This window comes from Coloeus monedula, assembly GCF_965178545.1.
Source record: "Coloeus monedula genome assembly, chromosome: 10".
Taxonomy (NCBI): domain Eukaryota; kingdom Metazoa; phylum Chordata; class Aves; order Passeriformes; family Corvidae; genus Coloeus; species Coloeus monedula.
Window position 1 is genome coordinate 15245161 of NC_138790.1, and position 17686 is coordinate 15262846.

The window sequence follows — 17686 nt, forward strand, 5'->3', positions numbered from 1 at the left end:
TATCTTGCAGAAACATACCTCCATTTTCTGCATAATAGCTCTCTTCATAGCCTGTGTGTCCCTGGGACTCTGGGTAGTGCTTCTTGCGCTTTTTTTCTTCCTGCAGTTCTTTCTGTTGTAGGAGACGGGCAATATCCTGCAGAGATGGAAGAAAACAGACATTAAATCACCACTAAAAAGTATCTCCAGATTCTTTTATTCAAATCTTTATTCAATTATTAAAATCCTTATTTAAAAAAAAGGTTTAATTTTTCAGACACGGCAACAACAAAGTTGCTCAAATTCAACCCCTGGGCCAGATGAGGCTTTCAAATTAATGGATGACACAAGGGACCATGTCAGCAACCAGCATTCAACCTCACCCAGGCCCAGTGCTGAGATTCCAACCCCATAGCAAACTCACAAGCTCCTGCTTCTCCTGCACACAAGCCTGCTAAGCCCTAATGGCCAAAGCAGGGCAGAAGGGACTGCGTGTGCAACCTCAGGCTATCAACAAGGATTTGGAAGTCACAGAAGTGCACACCCACTCACAGGAGTGGGCTGGATCTCCCCCCTGAACTCTGCCAGGGAAAGAAAAACACAGAGGCAAAGACTGTCCGGCTAAAGGCACTTCTGACTGGAAGGAGTTCCCAGAGCAAATCATGAACTCACTTCACACTGGCTGTAATTTTCAGGGACTACAGGATGCCAGGCAGGGAAATGCATCAGTTTGACAGACAGAGACTTGAAGGAAAAGAAAATCGAAAGGACATTAGGAAGAGCAAACTAGGCACAAGGCAGGAGCACAGTGGGGACTGCAGCCGTTTGTCTTCTGTCACAGTTTTGCTAGATATGCCAAAGAGAAGAGCACTCCATTTTCCTAATTGGTTTTCCTTCGAGATGACTAATGGATCAACAAGGCCTAGGAACCACAAACAGCTCCTGAGGTTTGCTCCTCTGAGGCCCAGCAGCTTGTGAGTCAGTGGAGCCAGTCTGGAGCTAGGAAGCAAAGCTGGGAGATACCAGGAGGGCGTGCTGCCCCTTTGGATGCTATTCATTTAAGCCTTCCTAATCCTCAGGACCTTTACAGAGCCATGCATGTAAAGCGGACATTGCAGGCAGGAAAGGCACGGCTGAAATGCAAACTAAGAGTCAACACCCCTCAGAGCCAAGCCAGCACTGGAGGACACTGGATGACTACTCAAATACAAATTATTATTTCAGGATTCAGGTAAGATCTGCTCTGAAACCAGCTTTGTGGAAGATCTGGGCATGCCACAGCCTCTTTCCAAAAAAGAAAACAAAAAAAAAAAAAAAACAAAAAAAACCCAAAAGCACCCCAAATCAAAACAACAACAAAACAAAACCAAAAAACCCTCCACAAACTCCTTCCCCTGACAAGGTTAACCTTTCTAGCAAGTACACTGAAGTCTATAAATATATGAGTTAAGCACATTATCTCCAGGACTGAGACAGCTCGGGACCTGCAAATCCACACAAACCACTTCTTACAAACAGGATTCATAAGCAGGCAGGGCAGACAAGCTTAGTGCTTCATTTAAAAACCCTGCACTCCAGAAAAGATATGCCTCAGTCCTCAGCTACATTTCAGCCACACTTGGGAACTTCCCACGTACCAGCAGGAAGAAAAAGAATATTTATGACTTCTCCTTGCTTTAAGCCACAGTCAGCTGAAGCCTGCTCCCAATTGCACAGGATGGTCAGCAGGCTGGTTTGACAAGCTGCAAGAACCTGTTGTCAGACCAAGGATATCCCTGCAGTTCTCTATGTAAAGCAGGAAGGAAAGGCACAGTTCCCCAAGTCAACATTAGTTCTGCATCTCCTTCACCTTCCTGATAAAAATAAGACAGATTGTTACCTCTTTAACACAAATCCTGTAGCCAAAGTGTTCCTCCCACCCTGTTACCACAAGCTCTTCTTGGAAGACAAGCCCTTCCCATCTGTCTGGGCAGCCTTTCAGTACTTTCTTGGAATTAATGGTAGAAGAAGAAAATGAAGTCTTGCAAAAAAACCTGATGGATCTGTCAGGTAAGGGCAGATTCTTATTTCTGGCTCTTCCAGGAAATACACCCTTGTATTCAAGCTCTTCCTATACAGAAAATGCCACCATTGCACCAAGGTGCCTCTTGAAAATCTTGAGGCAACTCAGGCTTCTCAGGATACCATCTGAAATTGGGACACACTCCAGGCTCACACAGGTGTTCCTCTACTCTGTGGGTTCCTTGAAAACTCAATCTGACAGGCTGACCCACCAAGGTGACCAACAAGCCAAATCCTTTGTACGCTATGAACAAACCACACCACCCACTCTCAAGCAACAGCAGTAGAGCAGCATTCTGAAGTCACAAAAGGAATCTGCTAGCAAGAAACTGTAACAGTGTTCAGGCTGTGAAAGACTAAATTGAAAAATGGAGAAACCAGAAACAGATGGCTGGGCTGTGAGTCTTGCTGAAACCTTTGCATCAAAGACCAAGAAATGACAGCCCAGGATTCTCCCAAGAGCAGAAACTGTCTTCTTGCATTTGAGAAAGCCAGCAGGTCTGAGTGTATAAACAATCACAACTTCCTATACCAGGGCAATAAACACCTCAGCAAGACTTACCTATTACTTGCCTTCTTCATTAGCAAGGCCACTGGCATCAACAACTCTTATGACCCTTGAATGTGAGGACTATGACTGTATCTTATTCCTGTAACAGGACTCCCCAAAATCTCTGTGCATACAGAGGTCTGTCAGGACAAGGACTGCCACCATGCAAGCCAATTCCTATGGCTACTGGCCAAGAAATGTCTGCCCTGAAAGGGCTGCTACAAATAGCCCTGCCATCCCTGCAGCTTTAAAGGTTACCTCGTCTTTTTCCTCTTGCCTGCGGCGCTCCTCCGCTTCAAACGCGAGCTTCACTTGGATTTCCTGAGCAATCTCGCAGTCCTGTCGTTCCCTAGAAGGCAAGGAGACAGGGATTATAGGCAGCTGAAGTCACAGGCATCAGTCAGCCTGGAGAAAGGGACAAAAGAGCTAAAAAAAAATCCACCCCATTTATACAAAAGAATTATTGCTCAGTGTTAGTGCAGAGCTATGAATCCTCACCAGGGACCAGAACTCCCTGTACTTACTGGTGGCCAAATTTAGAAAATACTTCCCCAAAACATTCACAGAGTACAAAGTAAAAGAGATTCATGGCAAGATTGCTAAGAAACGGGATAGGTACCACAAAATAGGGCAGGCCAAGGTAGTGCTCAGGCATCTGCAAACAACCTAATTCTGCTGAGTTTTTGTACATGTGGTATCAAAGGAGGGGTTCAGGGGGGTATGGTTAATGCAGGCATTTCTGAGAAGTGGTTTTCACGTGTACGCCAAGGAGAAGAAACTGCAGGAATATGATACGTAGGGCAAGTGGAGGCTGGAGGTGGCAGTTCAGTAATGAATGAGAAATGCCACTGAGCTGGAACAAGACACAAAAGCAGGACCAGTGCCAAGAGGCAAGGGAGCAACACATGTCAAAGCAAGACGGAAGGAGCCACTGCCACAGTGCCACAAGATTGCATTAACTGGGGACAGGGAGAGATCAGAGCAATTGAGATACGAGAGGTTTGGCTGCGCAGACAGACCAAAAAGGCTGGAAAGCATCTGCAAGAATAGTGCCACACTCAGCAGCATGCTCCGATGTCCAGCAAACAGGCTGGAACAATGGCCGAGGATCACTCAGGACAATTCAGAAAAGGTTGCGGAATTTGAGAAGAAAGACTAAAAGCTCTCTCTTTCAGCACTGTTGAGATTGAGCTAAAGAGCAGCTCTGAACAGGTCAGAAAAGTCAATCCCTGCAATTGCAGCTACTGAAAGGCAAGGCATGGGAGGAGAACAGCTGGGAGCAGCAACAAGCAGAGCCTGCTTTATTAGAATACAGTCTTTTGAAGAATACACTGACGATGATCAGGTAGGTGATGAGAAGAGTACCAAGAGCATGTTATGGAAAAAAAGCAAGTAACTAAAGCTGTGCTGTGTGGGCTGGAGCAACTAGTTCTAGGTTTGAGCAAGAATCTGGGCATAAATGACGTAGTGAATCTGGAGGCAAAGGACTGGGAGAGACTCTAGGACATGAGAAGAAGAAGTTAAAACACTTTTAACTGCAGACAAGCACTTTTTGTTGCAAAACCAAGAAATGTGGCATGGCTGGAGCAGCCAGTGGCACAACGGAGCCTTCCTTTACAGAAAGTGAAGAAGAGTGAGAGAAGCAGAAAAGGTCGTAAGGGTGGAGAGGAAGGACATTGCAACAAGAGGGTTTAGAGGACAAATGTCACCAAGAAACAACTCATTTGTCACAGGTGACAAAAAGGCGCACACAGCAGAAAGGAAAAGAAGATTATTTCTGTCAATGGCTCCTTGGAAGCAGACCTGCAATCAGGCTGGAGTTATCAATATGTCAAACATCTTATGACATCAGTTTCTTTCATCCAGGTAATAAAACCTGGCAATTTTTGCATGTGCCTGTGTGTGTTTCATTTGACGCTGGGGACAGAGCTGTTCAAAGCCACAGGAGTTCACACAGCAGCACATCTAGTTCTTGAACCTGCTTTTTAAAAAGGGGCCTTGGCAAACCTGGCACCAGCAGAGAACCACAGTTCCCAGCAAAACAATAGCTGAATAAGCCAATCCTAGGGAGCAGGCTGTCAGTGAGCCTGGTAGTGGATCCTTCACAACCCCAGGCTCTGAGGACATGAAACCAGGTAGAAAACAAGTCAGAAAGGTCAGATGCATCAAGGCATTGCACGTCTCCAGTTCCCCTGGCACTGTGAGCAGAGCTAAGGTGCCAAGTTCATCAGCACGAACCGACTTGCTAAATGCTTAAAATACATCCTATTGCAGACAAACAGGACAGAAAAACAACTAATCATCTTTCACAGCTAAGGCAACAAGGTCATTGCCTCTCCGTTAGCAGCAAGGAACACCAGAAGCAATGCAAAAGCAGAAGCATTTTCTTCTTTCTTATGACATCTTGGAATATACCACATCAATTCCTAAGAACTGAACAACCACAGAGGATTAGGTTTGGGGGTTTATTGCCCAGTAGTAATTAAATACTGAGACTTGATTAGTTAGTCAACACAAACTAATGTATTAACTTGTGTGAGCACAAGAAAACAGGTTCAAGAGCTTTGACAGCTCTTCCTTGTCCTTCAGTTTCTTTAGTGTGAGTTCAAGTGCCCATCAGATCCCAGAAATCAGTCAGAGCAACATAAACATCACCATTCCTAAACATTCCACTCATGTCCTTCACTCCTGGGCAGCCAGGATTGTTAAGAATGTTGGGAAAACTCTACATCAGTTTATAAAAAAAGAGAAAAAAACCAAAAGTCTGTGATCAGAAAGCTCTCTCCCATTCACAGTGACTGTAGCTACTAGTTGTTGCCAGATGAGGAAAAAAAAGGGAATGTTTAAATGAACTATTCAAAGGAACTGTTCACATCAGTGCAATAGAACCATCACAACACTGGGAGCAAAACAGGGAAAGAACATATTTTCACACTATTTTATTTTAGTAATCTTGCTACTATGGTTAGCAGTGTGCAGGCTTCTCAGCTAGATGCAAGAGATGCTTTAAAGAAGCATGAAAATAAGGTTTGATGCTTCCCTGAATTCTTAAAAAGAAATGTTTCTATTCTCTCATTTATCTTCACAAAGTCTTTCCGGAAGAATTTAGGATTTGAAAGAGAGAAAAAAGCCAATAAATTTGAAGAGCTTTTTTACATTTCCTGTTTCTCAAGACCCCTTAGTTCTGCCCTTTTACTCCTCCCATCACCTTGCAGTGTCAAATTGTCCTAGATGACACAGAAAGCAACAACAGCAGGGATTATTTTGTTCCCAGAACATGCTACTCTTGGACAAGGAAGAGACAATGGGAATACACAAAGAATTATGGAAGAAAAAGATCCAATTACAAAAGGTTGCCTCCAACTTCTTTTTACTATTCTTGCAGAAGAGCTCCTGCTCTCAGAAGCCAAACTGCTGCTGACACAACGTTTTACATCAGCAGCTCTGCCTGTGCTTTGGCTCACAAAGTTCGTAAATCCCATTTTACAGAGTCCTACAAGAAAATTGTTTGCAGCTCCCAGCAAGTAACAAAGAGAAATCATGTATGCCATACAAAATCAATTTTTATGTTGTCATTTACCCACTCCCATCTCTAATTGGTAATAAAGACAATACTATTGAAAAAAAGCAGAGACTTGAGAGATACATATGTACATAAGGTCTGTCCCAGTGTGCTGGGAACATTGAAAACAGTGGCTGATCTGTCACAGCTTCAAAGCTTTCATGAGCCGCTGCTTTGAAGCCAGTCCTGTATCTCCCACATCTGCAACACAGAGCTCTTCTGCTCCATCGCTGTCAGATGAGCCACCCAGGCTCTGTGATCCACCACAACTGTACCTGGTGGGTGGCATCCCAGAGCCCAACAAAAGCCAGGAGGTAGCACAGCTGCTGGGAGATGCATCCTGCCTTGCAGACCCTGTATTTGCAGGGACCCCCATCCAGCCACCACCTCTCACGAGTGGGAGCTGGCTGAGCCCTGTCATACAAACCACCTGCTACATCTCATGCTCTGCAAGTCCACTCTGGATTGGAAAGCACAGTTTGTTTTGCCCTGTGCTGCCATGTTTCACTTCTACACCAGCTCCACAGCTGAGAGCCGTAGCACACAGAGAGCCAAACCACAGACCACAGGGTTAAGATGTGGTGTGTGGGGACTGAGCAAACTTGCAGAGCAAACTGGATCACTCATTAAAAACCCTCCCAGTTGCTGCAGAAGTCAGTGACTGCGAGAGAAGGCCTGTCCCCCAACACCCATCCCCATCAAGCCACCCTGGGGCAGCAATTCCCCTTCCCAGGTCATTTCACACTGAATAGCTGCAAGCACAAGCAGAGGCTTTCAGTGGTCAGCGCAGCAGAACACCAAAAAGCATCACACCCAGCTCCTCAAAAGCACTCTTTAGGCACAGGGCAAACACACCACTATCTGCAATTTCCACACGAGAGAGAATCCCCTGTAGCACTGGGTATTTCTGTGGCACAGTTCCTTCGCCCTCAAACTTCAGCCAGGGACAAGGTCAACACAAGTGGCCAAGTCACTCCATTTTGACAACAAGCAGTACAATGGGAAGGCTCTTTCTCATGGACAGGCAACAGTATCTAAAGGCAAGATGGGCTCCAGAGTCACCTGCTCCCACCTTGTTCTCATTCCTCTGTGCCAGAGCCTGGTGTCAATACTTTTTCAGCAATGGACAGCCAAAATAAAAAAGAAATAAAAGCAAAAGGCTGATGAACCCCACACACTGTCAACTTAAAGCAGCTCTGACCTAATGGGACTAGCACTCCCATTCCAAGAGCTCCAGCACAAACTCACAAGTCTTTTTGGTGTTTCTGGATTTGAGCACGGGCTTTCTTATCCTCCTCTTCCTGCAGTTGCTTGGCCATCTGCAAGTCATGTTGCACCAGACGATTACGCTGAACATTTGTGGCCAAGTGATGCTCAACTGGAAATAAACACAGACAAGAACCCTCAAATCAGGCTGCAGAACTTCACTGTGTGAAAAAGACAAACCAAGTGGGAGGGAGATTCCAGCCCAGAAAGGAAGACAGATCTTGGCAGGGAAACACCAAGCAATCTATCTAAAGGTGGGAAAGTCCTGAACTGAAATTATGCTAGCAGCTTGAGATTGCCTCTTTTCAGCACTGAGGGGGCTGTATACGTGTCTGTTACCAAAACAAGTTCTGCATATCTTAACACATCCAGGTTTATAGGGTATAGAGCCTAAATTTTAGGCTTTGAATTTCATTTGCTGACCATGGAAAATTACCCTAGATGAATAAAGTGGGTCTGGGAGGGACCACCAGAGGCCAGTGAGGATGAACTAAACCTAAACCACTCCTTATGGATACTTCCCTTATTTGTTCTCAAGAACCTCTACAGAACAAAACTCCTCTCACTCTCAGCAGAATCAGTTCCAAAAATCTCACTACCTTTATATTTAGCAACAGAGCAACTTAGTGCTCCAGTGAGTCCTTTACCATACATGGATACTGCCTGTCAGAAAAAATGGCTAGGTGAGCTACAGCCCAGAGCCATCTTTAACTCAGTGGTCTCAGGTTCCAGCACCAAGGGCACAAGCAGCTGCACCCTTGGTGGAGCAGCTGGCATGGCATTAGCACCTGGTACTGGCAGACACCAAATCGGTGAGAAGCTGATTAGAGAGGCCACCACACCTGAAGCTGCAATGTAAACATACCCAAAGTAATAGATAAGCACATTAAAAAAAAAATTAAAAAAAAAAAAAGCACCAGTCACTTTGAAGATCCTGGCTGTACCTTTTTTCTCCTTTATAAGCCCTTCTAGTGTACAGCTGCCCTACCTCAAAATGTCTGAAAATGAAGGCTTCTTTCAAAAGGCAGACACTGGCAATTCTGAAACAAGTAAACAAACAGACCTCTTCTGGTTGTACTTCAGGTCAGACTATAAAACTTGAAGCTTCCAAAATTGCTAGTCATTTCTAAAAACCTTGCACAGCAACAAAACCCAAGTGCACTCCTACATGCAATTATATCATAAATGGCATAAACAAACTCAACTCTAAAGGAGAGCACAAAATTGAAATATGAAATGCAACTACCTCTAGGGTACAACGTGAGCTGGAGCAGAGCAAAGTGTAGTGTTACAAGACAGTGAAGACAGCAATAATAAACTGTATTCCATTAAAACAAAAAAATTAAATAAAAGCAGGAAGCATTTTTCTTAGCAAAATCAAATAAAGGCAGATATCTGTTGGGACAAGCTTGCTTCAGTTTGCACTAAAGATCATTGCTACTTACTCTCTTGTTCCTGTAAATTATGGGCCAAGGTATGATCTTCCAGAATAGCGAAGTCTCGACATACTGAACAGGGAAACAAAGTAAAGAGAATTAGCATCAGAAAAAACCAAAATCAAACAAAAAAGCATCACAAGAGCTATGGGAGTCAGGGGAGCATACAGATACATGGACTTTTGACACACTGTCTACCAGCCAAGGTCTGGACTTGTGTTTTTCCCCGCTCCTGCCATCATGTGTATTCTTGTGTGTGTTTATTTCTTTGTCCTTGTTGGCATAAAATGCCTTCCCCACTCTCTCCTGGACCTCCGCTTCAAGAACAGAACTGCCCATGCTACCACTGGATCAGACCTTCTGTACAAACCTCTGCATTCCATTCAAATAGAATATATATTCATACCAATGCCCACACTGACTGCACTCAGCTAAAACCAAGGGCAAGCATTTTTGTTTACTGTGACTTTCTGTGCCAGGTTAAAGAGTCTGAGAATAGTATTTTCATGGCACAAAGGGTACGTGCACACTGGCACCTCTCCAGAGCTGAGCAGACTGAGCTCCATGGCTCTCACCGCAAGGTATTTCTACCAGCTCAGGCATCATTTTCAGTTGTTTCTTGTAAGCTTCACGGACTGTTTGAAGTACAGATGCTGGATTTAAACCTACAACCCAGATATGGGATCAACCATAGCATTACAGGCAAGGATAAGTACAGCTTCTTCAAAAGATGCTGAAAATGACCTTGAGAAGAGTGAAAGGGGAAACCGACGAACCCCTTTGGCATCAGTTTGAAAGCAGCAGATTTTTGCCAATGCCTATCACTTTCCCACTTGAACTTTCAAAGGAATGCTCTACCTACACTGAAGAAAAACACCAGTGTGTATTTTTAATTTGTTATGATAGGCAGTAGGGAAACAAAACACAAGCCACATACATACTGGGACAGGGACAGACACACAGCATCAGGCTCAGCCTTTTGGTTGCAGGTTCACATCAGCATCTCTGTAAACCAAAGACAGTAACCTGTGCCCCCAGACTTCAGATGGAGCCCCTTTTCACACATCTGCCAGACCTGGGGTTCTCCCCTTGAAGCAGGCAAACTTACACTAGAGAGGTCTGTCACTCATTTTTCCCCTCAATGTGACAAGCTAAGAAGCTAAAGGGACCCATAGAGGGGAACATCTCCCACTTGAAACACACGTCACAAAGCAGAGCACTACAAGGTGCTCCTGAAGCTGCAGAGGGAAGTACAAATCCCTCCTGCTGTGCTCCACTGGCAAGACCTCTGGGGAAGACCAAGGATTCTCTTTAGCAATGCACAGGCAGCCTAAAAGATAAACTGAAAATAACTCCAAAACCCCCAGAATGCATGAAAAGTACAAGGGGAATTCATGAGGATTCTGTTCGTGAAAGGGTTCAGAGTCAGAAAAGATAAAACATTTCCATCACCACAAAGGAAATGAGAAAGGAACTGCCTTTTCCTGAGCCGTGATCCCACAAGCCCTCCCTTTTCTCACAGATGCACATGCTCCACAAGAGAAGCATCAAGACATTACTCCACACCCAGGTATCCTCACAAAATATCTGGAAGAGTTTCTAGTTGTCTGTACTAAGAGATCAGATAATGCTTTACCACATTCAGTGGAATTTCTGGTTGAGTCTTTCTGCATTGAAGGGTGTTTTAAGATGACAAAAGCTCCTAACAGCCAGAGCAACACTTCAGGGAAGGACAGTGACACACAGCAGGGTGGAGATGAGGACAAAGGTCGCAGTTATACGATCCCATAGTAGCTCACTTTAAGCATGTACAGATATGGATGGTGTAATTAGGGTTTTGTTGTTACTTTTTTTCATTGCAACTTCTTTTAAAAAAGGAAAGATAATATGAAACTAAATAGCATTGAACCCCTTCCAGTGGCCATTTCTGTACAAAGAAAGAAACGTTGCCTTGAGCCACAGATCTCGAAAAGCCACAGCGGAGTCACAGGCAGCAGTGCTATTCACAGGTGACAAACCCAGGGTGCTTGGTGGTCACCAACACATGCTTTTTACAGGATAGGGCAAGGGAATCTTGCCCACAGAGACTAATTCTGCGATCCTTAATACTGCTTCAGTTTCCTAGAACGACTGTGGAACAACCATCTTCTATTCACAAGAAGTATCACTTGCCTGCTGGAAGGGCACATCCAACTCACAGGTTTGAACTCTACCATGAGTTCAGAGCTAATCAAAGATACCTCAGCACAGAGCCAGTCTGCCCAAATCTAGGGCAATTATTAGTGCCATGTATTCAAGAAGCAACACTTGCTCTTGACTGTTTAAAAAAAAAAAAAAAAGAGAATGGGAGGAAAGTGTTATTTTTAACTGCAGTAGGTCTCTGAACGAGTCCACAGCACAGCTGCCTGAACAGCTGTACTAGCAAGACAAGGCAGGCAGCACAGGAGCAAGGATGAACGTTTCAGAGCTACACAGTTTTTCTGCATAAAGACCACTGCTACAAGAAATGCTTATACAAGTAAATCCAAGCCCTTCCCAAACCGATTCTGCACAGGCTCATACACTGCTACGATCCCTGTGGTATTCAAGAGCACTGTCTTGTCAGTCAGTCATGGTGCTGATGGTGCTGGCAGACCTTTGCTCCATCCTCCCCAGAGAGGCACACGTGCACAGGAGGACTTCAGCTTTGTTTTTTTTACTCCATTCTACCCACACCCAGACACACTCCTCTGTTTGGAAAAATACATGTTACAGAAACACGCTTGGCACATGGGCAAGAAAGTAGGAGGGCATGGCAGGACACTGCTCCTTGTCTTTTGACAGTCTTGCACCAACCCCAGAAAAGTCTCATCTCTATCACTGAGCTTTATTCCTACAATGCAGCAATGATTGTTTAATCCTTTTGGATTGAAGGGCCACTGAAGACTTTGTAAAGAAAGCATGGACTCAAAAAGGCAAAGTCCATATACACTTGTGTTGCATAGACAGGCCTGCTTCTTCTAGCTGCTCTTCCAGAGAAGTGCTGAAGTAGTCCATGGGTCTACAAACAAACAAGCAAACCAAACTCCTCAGATTCTCAGTTCTTACAGGCTACAGCTGAAAGCTGCTGGACATCACAGACATAAAGCAGGGACAAAGGTTCCTGTTTAGGTTGTTTTGAAGCTCAGTGCCTGGTCCAGGAAGCACATATAGGCGAGGGTACCACCTTCCTCGGCGCAATTCCCAGCTCCTGACCCAAAGCCACCTAGGTCCAGTGCCAACCCTAACATGGCCACACAGCACCCAGACCTGCCGCTGTGCCCTGCCGCTGCCTGTGCCACCTCCACACATCAGTGACAAAGCAAGTGGGGACACTGCCCTGGGATGAGCCACCAGGTTGCAGGGCTTAGACATGAAAAAAGGGGCTGGGTCTTAAACCAGATATTGACTCACCAAGATCCAGGTACAGAGAGAGGGAAGCTGGACAGTTACCAGTGATACGCACACTGGAAGCTCCTCAGTCTCTGGGTTCCCTGGTGCTCCCATCTCACAGAGAACACAGCATGACTGGAGCAGACTGGTAGGGCAGCAGCAAGCCTTGGGTTTGTTCACACATTTGGAATTATTTGAGCATTGCTGAAGAAGCCATTTGGCTGCACACACATTCCAGTTACAAACCCAAACAGACAGCTCAAGCACACAGCCCTCTCTTTGTGCTGCTGTGGCTGCTGGCAGGGCAGGCAGCACAAGAAGACCTTTCGTCACTGTCAGAAACTTGGCTGGGCTAGCTGCCTCCAACTCATCTGAGCACATTATTCTCAAGTCCCATCAGCCTGAGAACAACGTGCTAAGGAAGATGAGAACATCCCATTACGAACACAGTGAAGCACTGTCAGACAGCCAGGTGGCAAAGGATGGGGACACCTGCACCTCCCTAGCAGATCTGGGGCTGATGGCAGTGCAGAGCATTCCTTCATAACTAGACCCAGTACCCATGGCACCAAGCCAAGCATGACAGCAGCTGCAAGTGAGGCCAAGGAAACCAATCCTTGAAGACTCACACCCAACAATGAGGCAACTATGAAATAATTGGAGATGTGGACCAGCCAGACATGGTCTGAAATGAAGTTTCATCAGCACTACTTCTTCTTCCCTGCCCAGTGTCAGCAGGGTACAGCACAATCATTACTAGGTATTATATACTCTGGGTTTGTGCTGAGAAATAGGATGGCCTCAATGACAACAGACTCAATTTCTACTCTCTGAGAGGCTTCGCATTTAAGGGGAAAGAAATCCACTTCCTTGCTCCCTAACTGTATGCCTAAAAAATTAAAGGTAAGATTAACATTACCTTCACTGTTGCAAATTAACTTGACTTCCCATCCCTGGGTCCTGGCTGGGAGCCACCAGGCAGTCAAACAAGCAGCAGGGGTACAATCAGAGCAGCTACAATTGGCAAATCCAGTGAATCATGAAACAGTCACAACAGGTTTACCATAGTCTGATTAAGCCAATCTGCCTTGGCACAGCAGGGAGCAGACTTGGAATACACTCTGGCACAGCTGTCAATAAAATTAGTGCCTGCCCAGGAATCCCAGTGGCTCCTATAGCCAGCAGAGGCACCAGCTGGGGCGGATGAGGGCAGGAGCATCACCTCTAACAGTGGTGGGATCCAAAATTCATTCATGGAAGAGGGAGCTCACTTGTTTTGAGGAATCCTCAAGAGCCTTTCTGTAATCTCCAAGCACAGGTCTTCTCCTCTGGTAGTTCTCACTGGAAATATGCCTTTCTGTGCATTGGTGCACCTGAGGCTCTTGGAAGCATGGCTGCTTTATGACTGAGATAAGAAAGTCCCGAGGTACAACAGCTCAGCACAATTTCATTAAATAACCTCTTCCATTTTATATTCTGCCACCCATCTCACTAACTTTCTCCAGCATTACCTCAGCTCCACAGGTCATCATTTCTAACACCTCAAACTGCTTCAAACACACCGATGTAACCACAACAGAGGAGCAAAGGCAGCCTTAGATGTTGTAGTGATACTCAGATGTGTGACAGAGGTAGGTAACACCCAGGAATGGGTGGTGTGGAATATGCACTGTCTCACAAGGTCAGCCCCCACTGGCTTTTCAAGCAAGGTTCACAGCAAAACATCCCCCTCACTTCTGCCTGAAGTCTTAGATCATGTTTTGACATCCACTGCAGGTCCCAAGGGCCCCCTTGGTTCACGTGGCCCATATAACGTGTCCAGGACATGGGCCAGTTCAATGACCCAGGGACCACAGAGGCGTGTTCCAAGCATTTCCTTTTGGGTCTTAAAAACCATCTCTTGCTCCCCGCCCCCTCCACTCCAAGCATCTTCCCGTCAGCATTGTGTGCTGGGTAATTCACAAAATAAACTAGGTGTGAGTCATGCTTAGTTTAGAGCATCTGCAGTTCTTGAATTCTAATCTGAAGGACAGGAGGGAGAGGAAAGACACAAGTAACATGAAAAAGCAATATCATCAGCTAAAAATCATTTTTTTAGGGCCTACAGAGCTGATAAATTAAGTGGCAATCAGCAAATGCAGCCTTTTACAAGCTAGCAGTCTCAGGAGGATGCTGAGTTATGAAAATTCCTGCAGATTAGAAAGCAAGTTGGGATCTCTTAGATACTCTTACTAGCAGGGACTGGTCAGGCCACTCCAACCCAGGTAGATCTCCAAAATCCGCAAATTATTTCCTTGAAACAAAGCCAGCCTGACCAAGCAGCCATCCAGCTGAAGGTGAGAGGATACCCTGAGGGCAGCTTCCAGATAAAACAGGCAACTGGGATGTTTCCTTCCCAGCCCCTGCAAAGCTGCTCTGTGAGATACATGGCTCAGCCTCAGCAATTCCCGTTTCTGCCCTGCCTCTCCCATTGCACCAGGAGATACCCGAGCTCCTGCTACCACACGTGGGTGCTGACAGAGGCTGGCTAGAACATGTCTGGCCACTGCAGTTATACAGATGACATTCTAGGACCTTGCTCACCAGGCCCCATCACGCCGAGGACATCAGAAAATCATGCAAGGAGAAGGTGGATCCCAGACAGAGGGCAGGTCTGGGCAGCCTGAGAAAGGGAACAATTTCTGCTTCTCAGCCACAGCACCAGAGCATCACACATAGCTGGGAGCTATGAGGCAGCACAAGGAGACTGGGTGACTCCATGGGGAACCAAACTGAGGGGTCTAGGCCTAATTCTCAAAGGTGCAAACATGCAAAATAATAATAAATATAAATAAGTAAATAAGTAAGTAACTAAATCACCAAACCACCATGTTTTTTTTACTAGCAGTCTTGGCCTGGAAGCTAAGAACGTCTTGGGATTTGAGAAGGAGGTTACCCTCTCTGCTCTAAGCAAAATGCCTTGAGGTCAAGGCCATGAGATTTTTGTGCTCTGTCTGCACCATTCTCCCACATTAAGCTCTCACCTGCCTAACTATGCTTTAAAAAGGAAGACTGTATGTATTTTGGAATCAAATCCCCAGAACTTGATTGTATTTTTTAACCTGCCTTGGAATAGAAATCATCAACACTCACAAAGTGCCTTCTCCAAAGGCTACTAGTTTGGCAATCTCACTTCTGTAAAGAAGCCTGCACACTGTACCACAGACCAGTCCTAAAGCTGAGAGAGCATCTGCTGAACACCTCAAAGCAGAAGGCAATGTGCTTGCAGTGTAAACAGGAAGGTGGAGATACTCAAGGTAGTGAAAAAATAGCACAAGGCACCTCAAAAAGGTTATCCTTTGAGCAAGCCCCAGCCACAAAATTTGATAAGATTTATCCTTCTGCTTTTATACAGAAGGCTGCCATGTTCTTCATCACTGGATAATTCCAGCCTTCCTAGTTTCATCTGCCATATTTCTAAATAAGAGCAACTCTCCTTATTCCCAAAGCTTAAAATACAACCCATAGGTAGAGAATGTTAAAGACCATCTCTTTGACTTCCAGAAGAAAATGCTGAGTTGGAGCATTTCAATCACAGAACCATAGAATAACTTAGGCTGAGAAAAACATTAAGTCCTAAGTACAACCACTGGCCTGGCACTGCCAAGCCCACCACTAAAGCATATCCCATGTACACATCTTTCTAATACCTCCTAGAACAGTGACCCAAATACTTTCCTGTTCCAACCACTGGTCATCCTTATGCTAAAGATGTTTTTTGTAACATCCAATATAAACCTCCCCTGACAAAACTTAGGCCAATTCCTCTTGTCCCATCACTTGGTACTTGGAAGAAGAGACCAATGGCCACCTGGCTGCAGCCTCCCGTCAGGGACTTGTAGAGAGCAATAAAGTCTCACTTGAGCCTCCTTTTCTCCAGGCTAAACACCCCCAGCTCCTCATAGGACTTATGCTCCAGACCCTTCCCCAGCTCCACTGCCTTTCTCTGGACTCACTCCAGCACCTCAGTGTCTGTCTTGTAGTGAGGGGCTCAGAACTGAGCATAGGATTCAAGATGTGGCCACACCAGTGCCCAGTACAGGGTGACAGTCACTGGCCACACTACTGCTGATCCAGGCCAGGATGGCACTGGCCTTCTTGGCCACCTGGGCACACACTGGCTCATATTTAGCCAGCTGCCAACCAGCACCCCCAGGTCCTTTTCCACTGGGCAGCTTTCCAGCCACTCTGTGCCAAGACTTTCAGAAGTACCTAAAAATGGCATTGAGCCTTAAGAAGTAATGACACCCATGCTTTGAAAAAATCACCCTTTTCAGCCATGTCCAGTTGGGTCCCCACACAGAGTACCCTGAGTCACAAGAACTGTCCAATACCCTCAAGTCCTACAGCCAACATTGCTGTCACAGCTGCTGCTTTCTATTGCAAGGGCTCAACATACACAATATATTAACACTTTAAAGCAGAGAGCAGATAGGTAAGACTATATGTGTTAATGTCTGCAAGTCATTACCTGCCAGGCTCAGAACACTCAACTCTGTAGAAATTTCTTGATTGCCCCAATGTCCATCTACCTGTCCAGGACTGCCTACACCCAAAAGATCACCAGTGAGCTCAACCATTGCATTGTGAATCTACCAGTTAACATCCAGGTGGACAAGTACAAAAACTTCCGGGTAGATATACTTGCCTGGGTATGGCTTGGCTGGTTTGACACCCCAGTCAAATAGTAGACCTCAGGCAGCCAAACACTTCACTCACAACATCTGAGATGTAACCGGGTGTGTGTATGGAAGATAATCTCAATCATCTGTGAGAACAAAAGCTGCTTGTGTAGTTCATCCTCTCCAGCACTTGACACAGCTTCAGTTGACTCAGCTAATACTGTGCAAAAGGAACAACCAACAATAAAGGAAGGGAGAAGTTTTCCTAGAAGTCAGTTTTAACCACTACCTCCCAGCCATGGACCACAGCAAAACAAACAACACTTGACTCCAACAGCTGTGCTTTACCCTCACTTTGCCCAAAGGCAAACTACCACACACATCACAGGGCAGGAGTTGCCTTCACCAGGAGAGGTCAAAACCCCGGGCCCATAGAGGCCCCATGAGCACCACTGCAGCTGTAAGACACACCTTCAGCTGTGTCCCATGGATCCCAAGATATCCCTGTTCTGGAAGGCTTTTTGGTTTCTTTTGCAGATGGAATGTCATGGCAGCTCTAGCTTTAAACCCAACACCACTCATCTAAGTTGGTGTAAGCAGGGGGAAAAAGAAACAGTCTTTTTTCATGTGCAACTCAAAACAGCCACCCACTCAGAAAACTGCTGGGGCATGGAGCTTGCATCTCAAGAGATTTGCATTGCATGTACACTTCCTTACCCCACACCAATCTCCAATGGTGATCACTGTATTCTGTTGTTTT

At 45.6% G+C, this 17686-nt stretch overlaps 1 protein-coding gene across 2 annotated transcripts in view; it reads right to left on the reverse strand.

Annotated features, from left to right (window-relative positions):
• The window catches only part of CCDC50 (coiled-coil domain containing 50), a 43388-nt gene that overhangs the window by 16479 nt on the left and 9223 nt on the right, over window positions 1–17686 (reverse strand). For both annotated transcript variants that reach the window (XM_082288045.1, XM_082288046.1), the window contains exons 2-5: window positions 8864–8926; window positions 7401–7530; window positions 2849–2939; window positions 19–136 (exon numbers count right to left, since the gene is read on the reverse strand). In XM_082288045.1, coding sequence (XP_082144171.1) covers window positions 19–136; window positions 2849–2939; window positions 7401–7530; window positions 8864–8926 — 402 coding nt within the window. The remainder of the gene's footprint in view (window positions 1–18; window positions 137–2848; window positions 2940–7400; window positions 7531–8863; window positions 8927–17686) is intronic.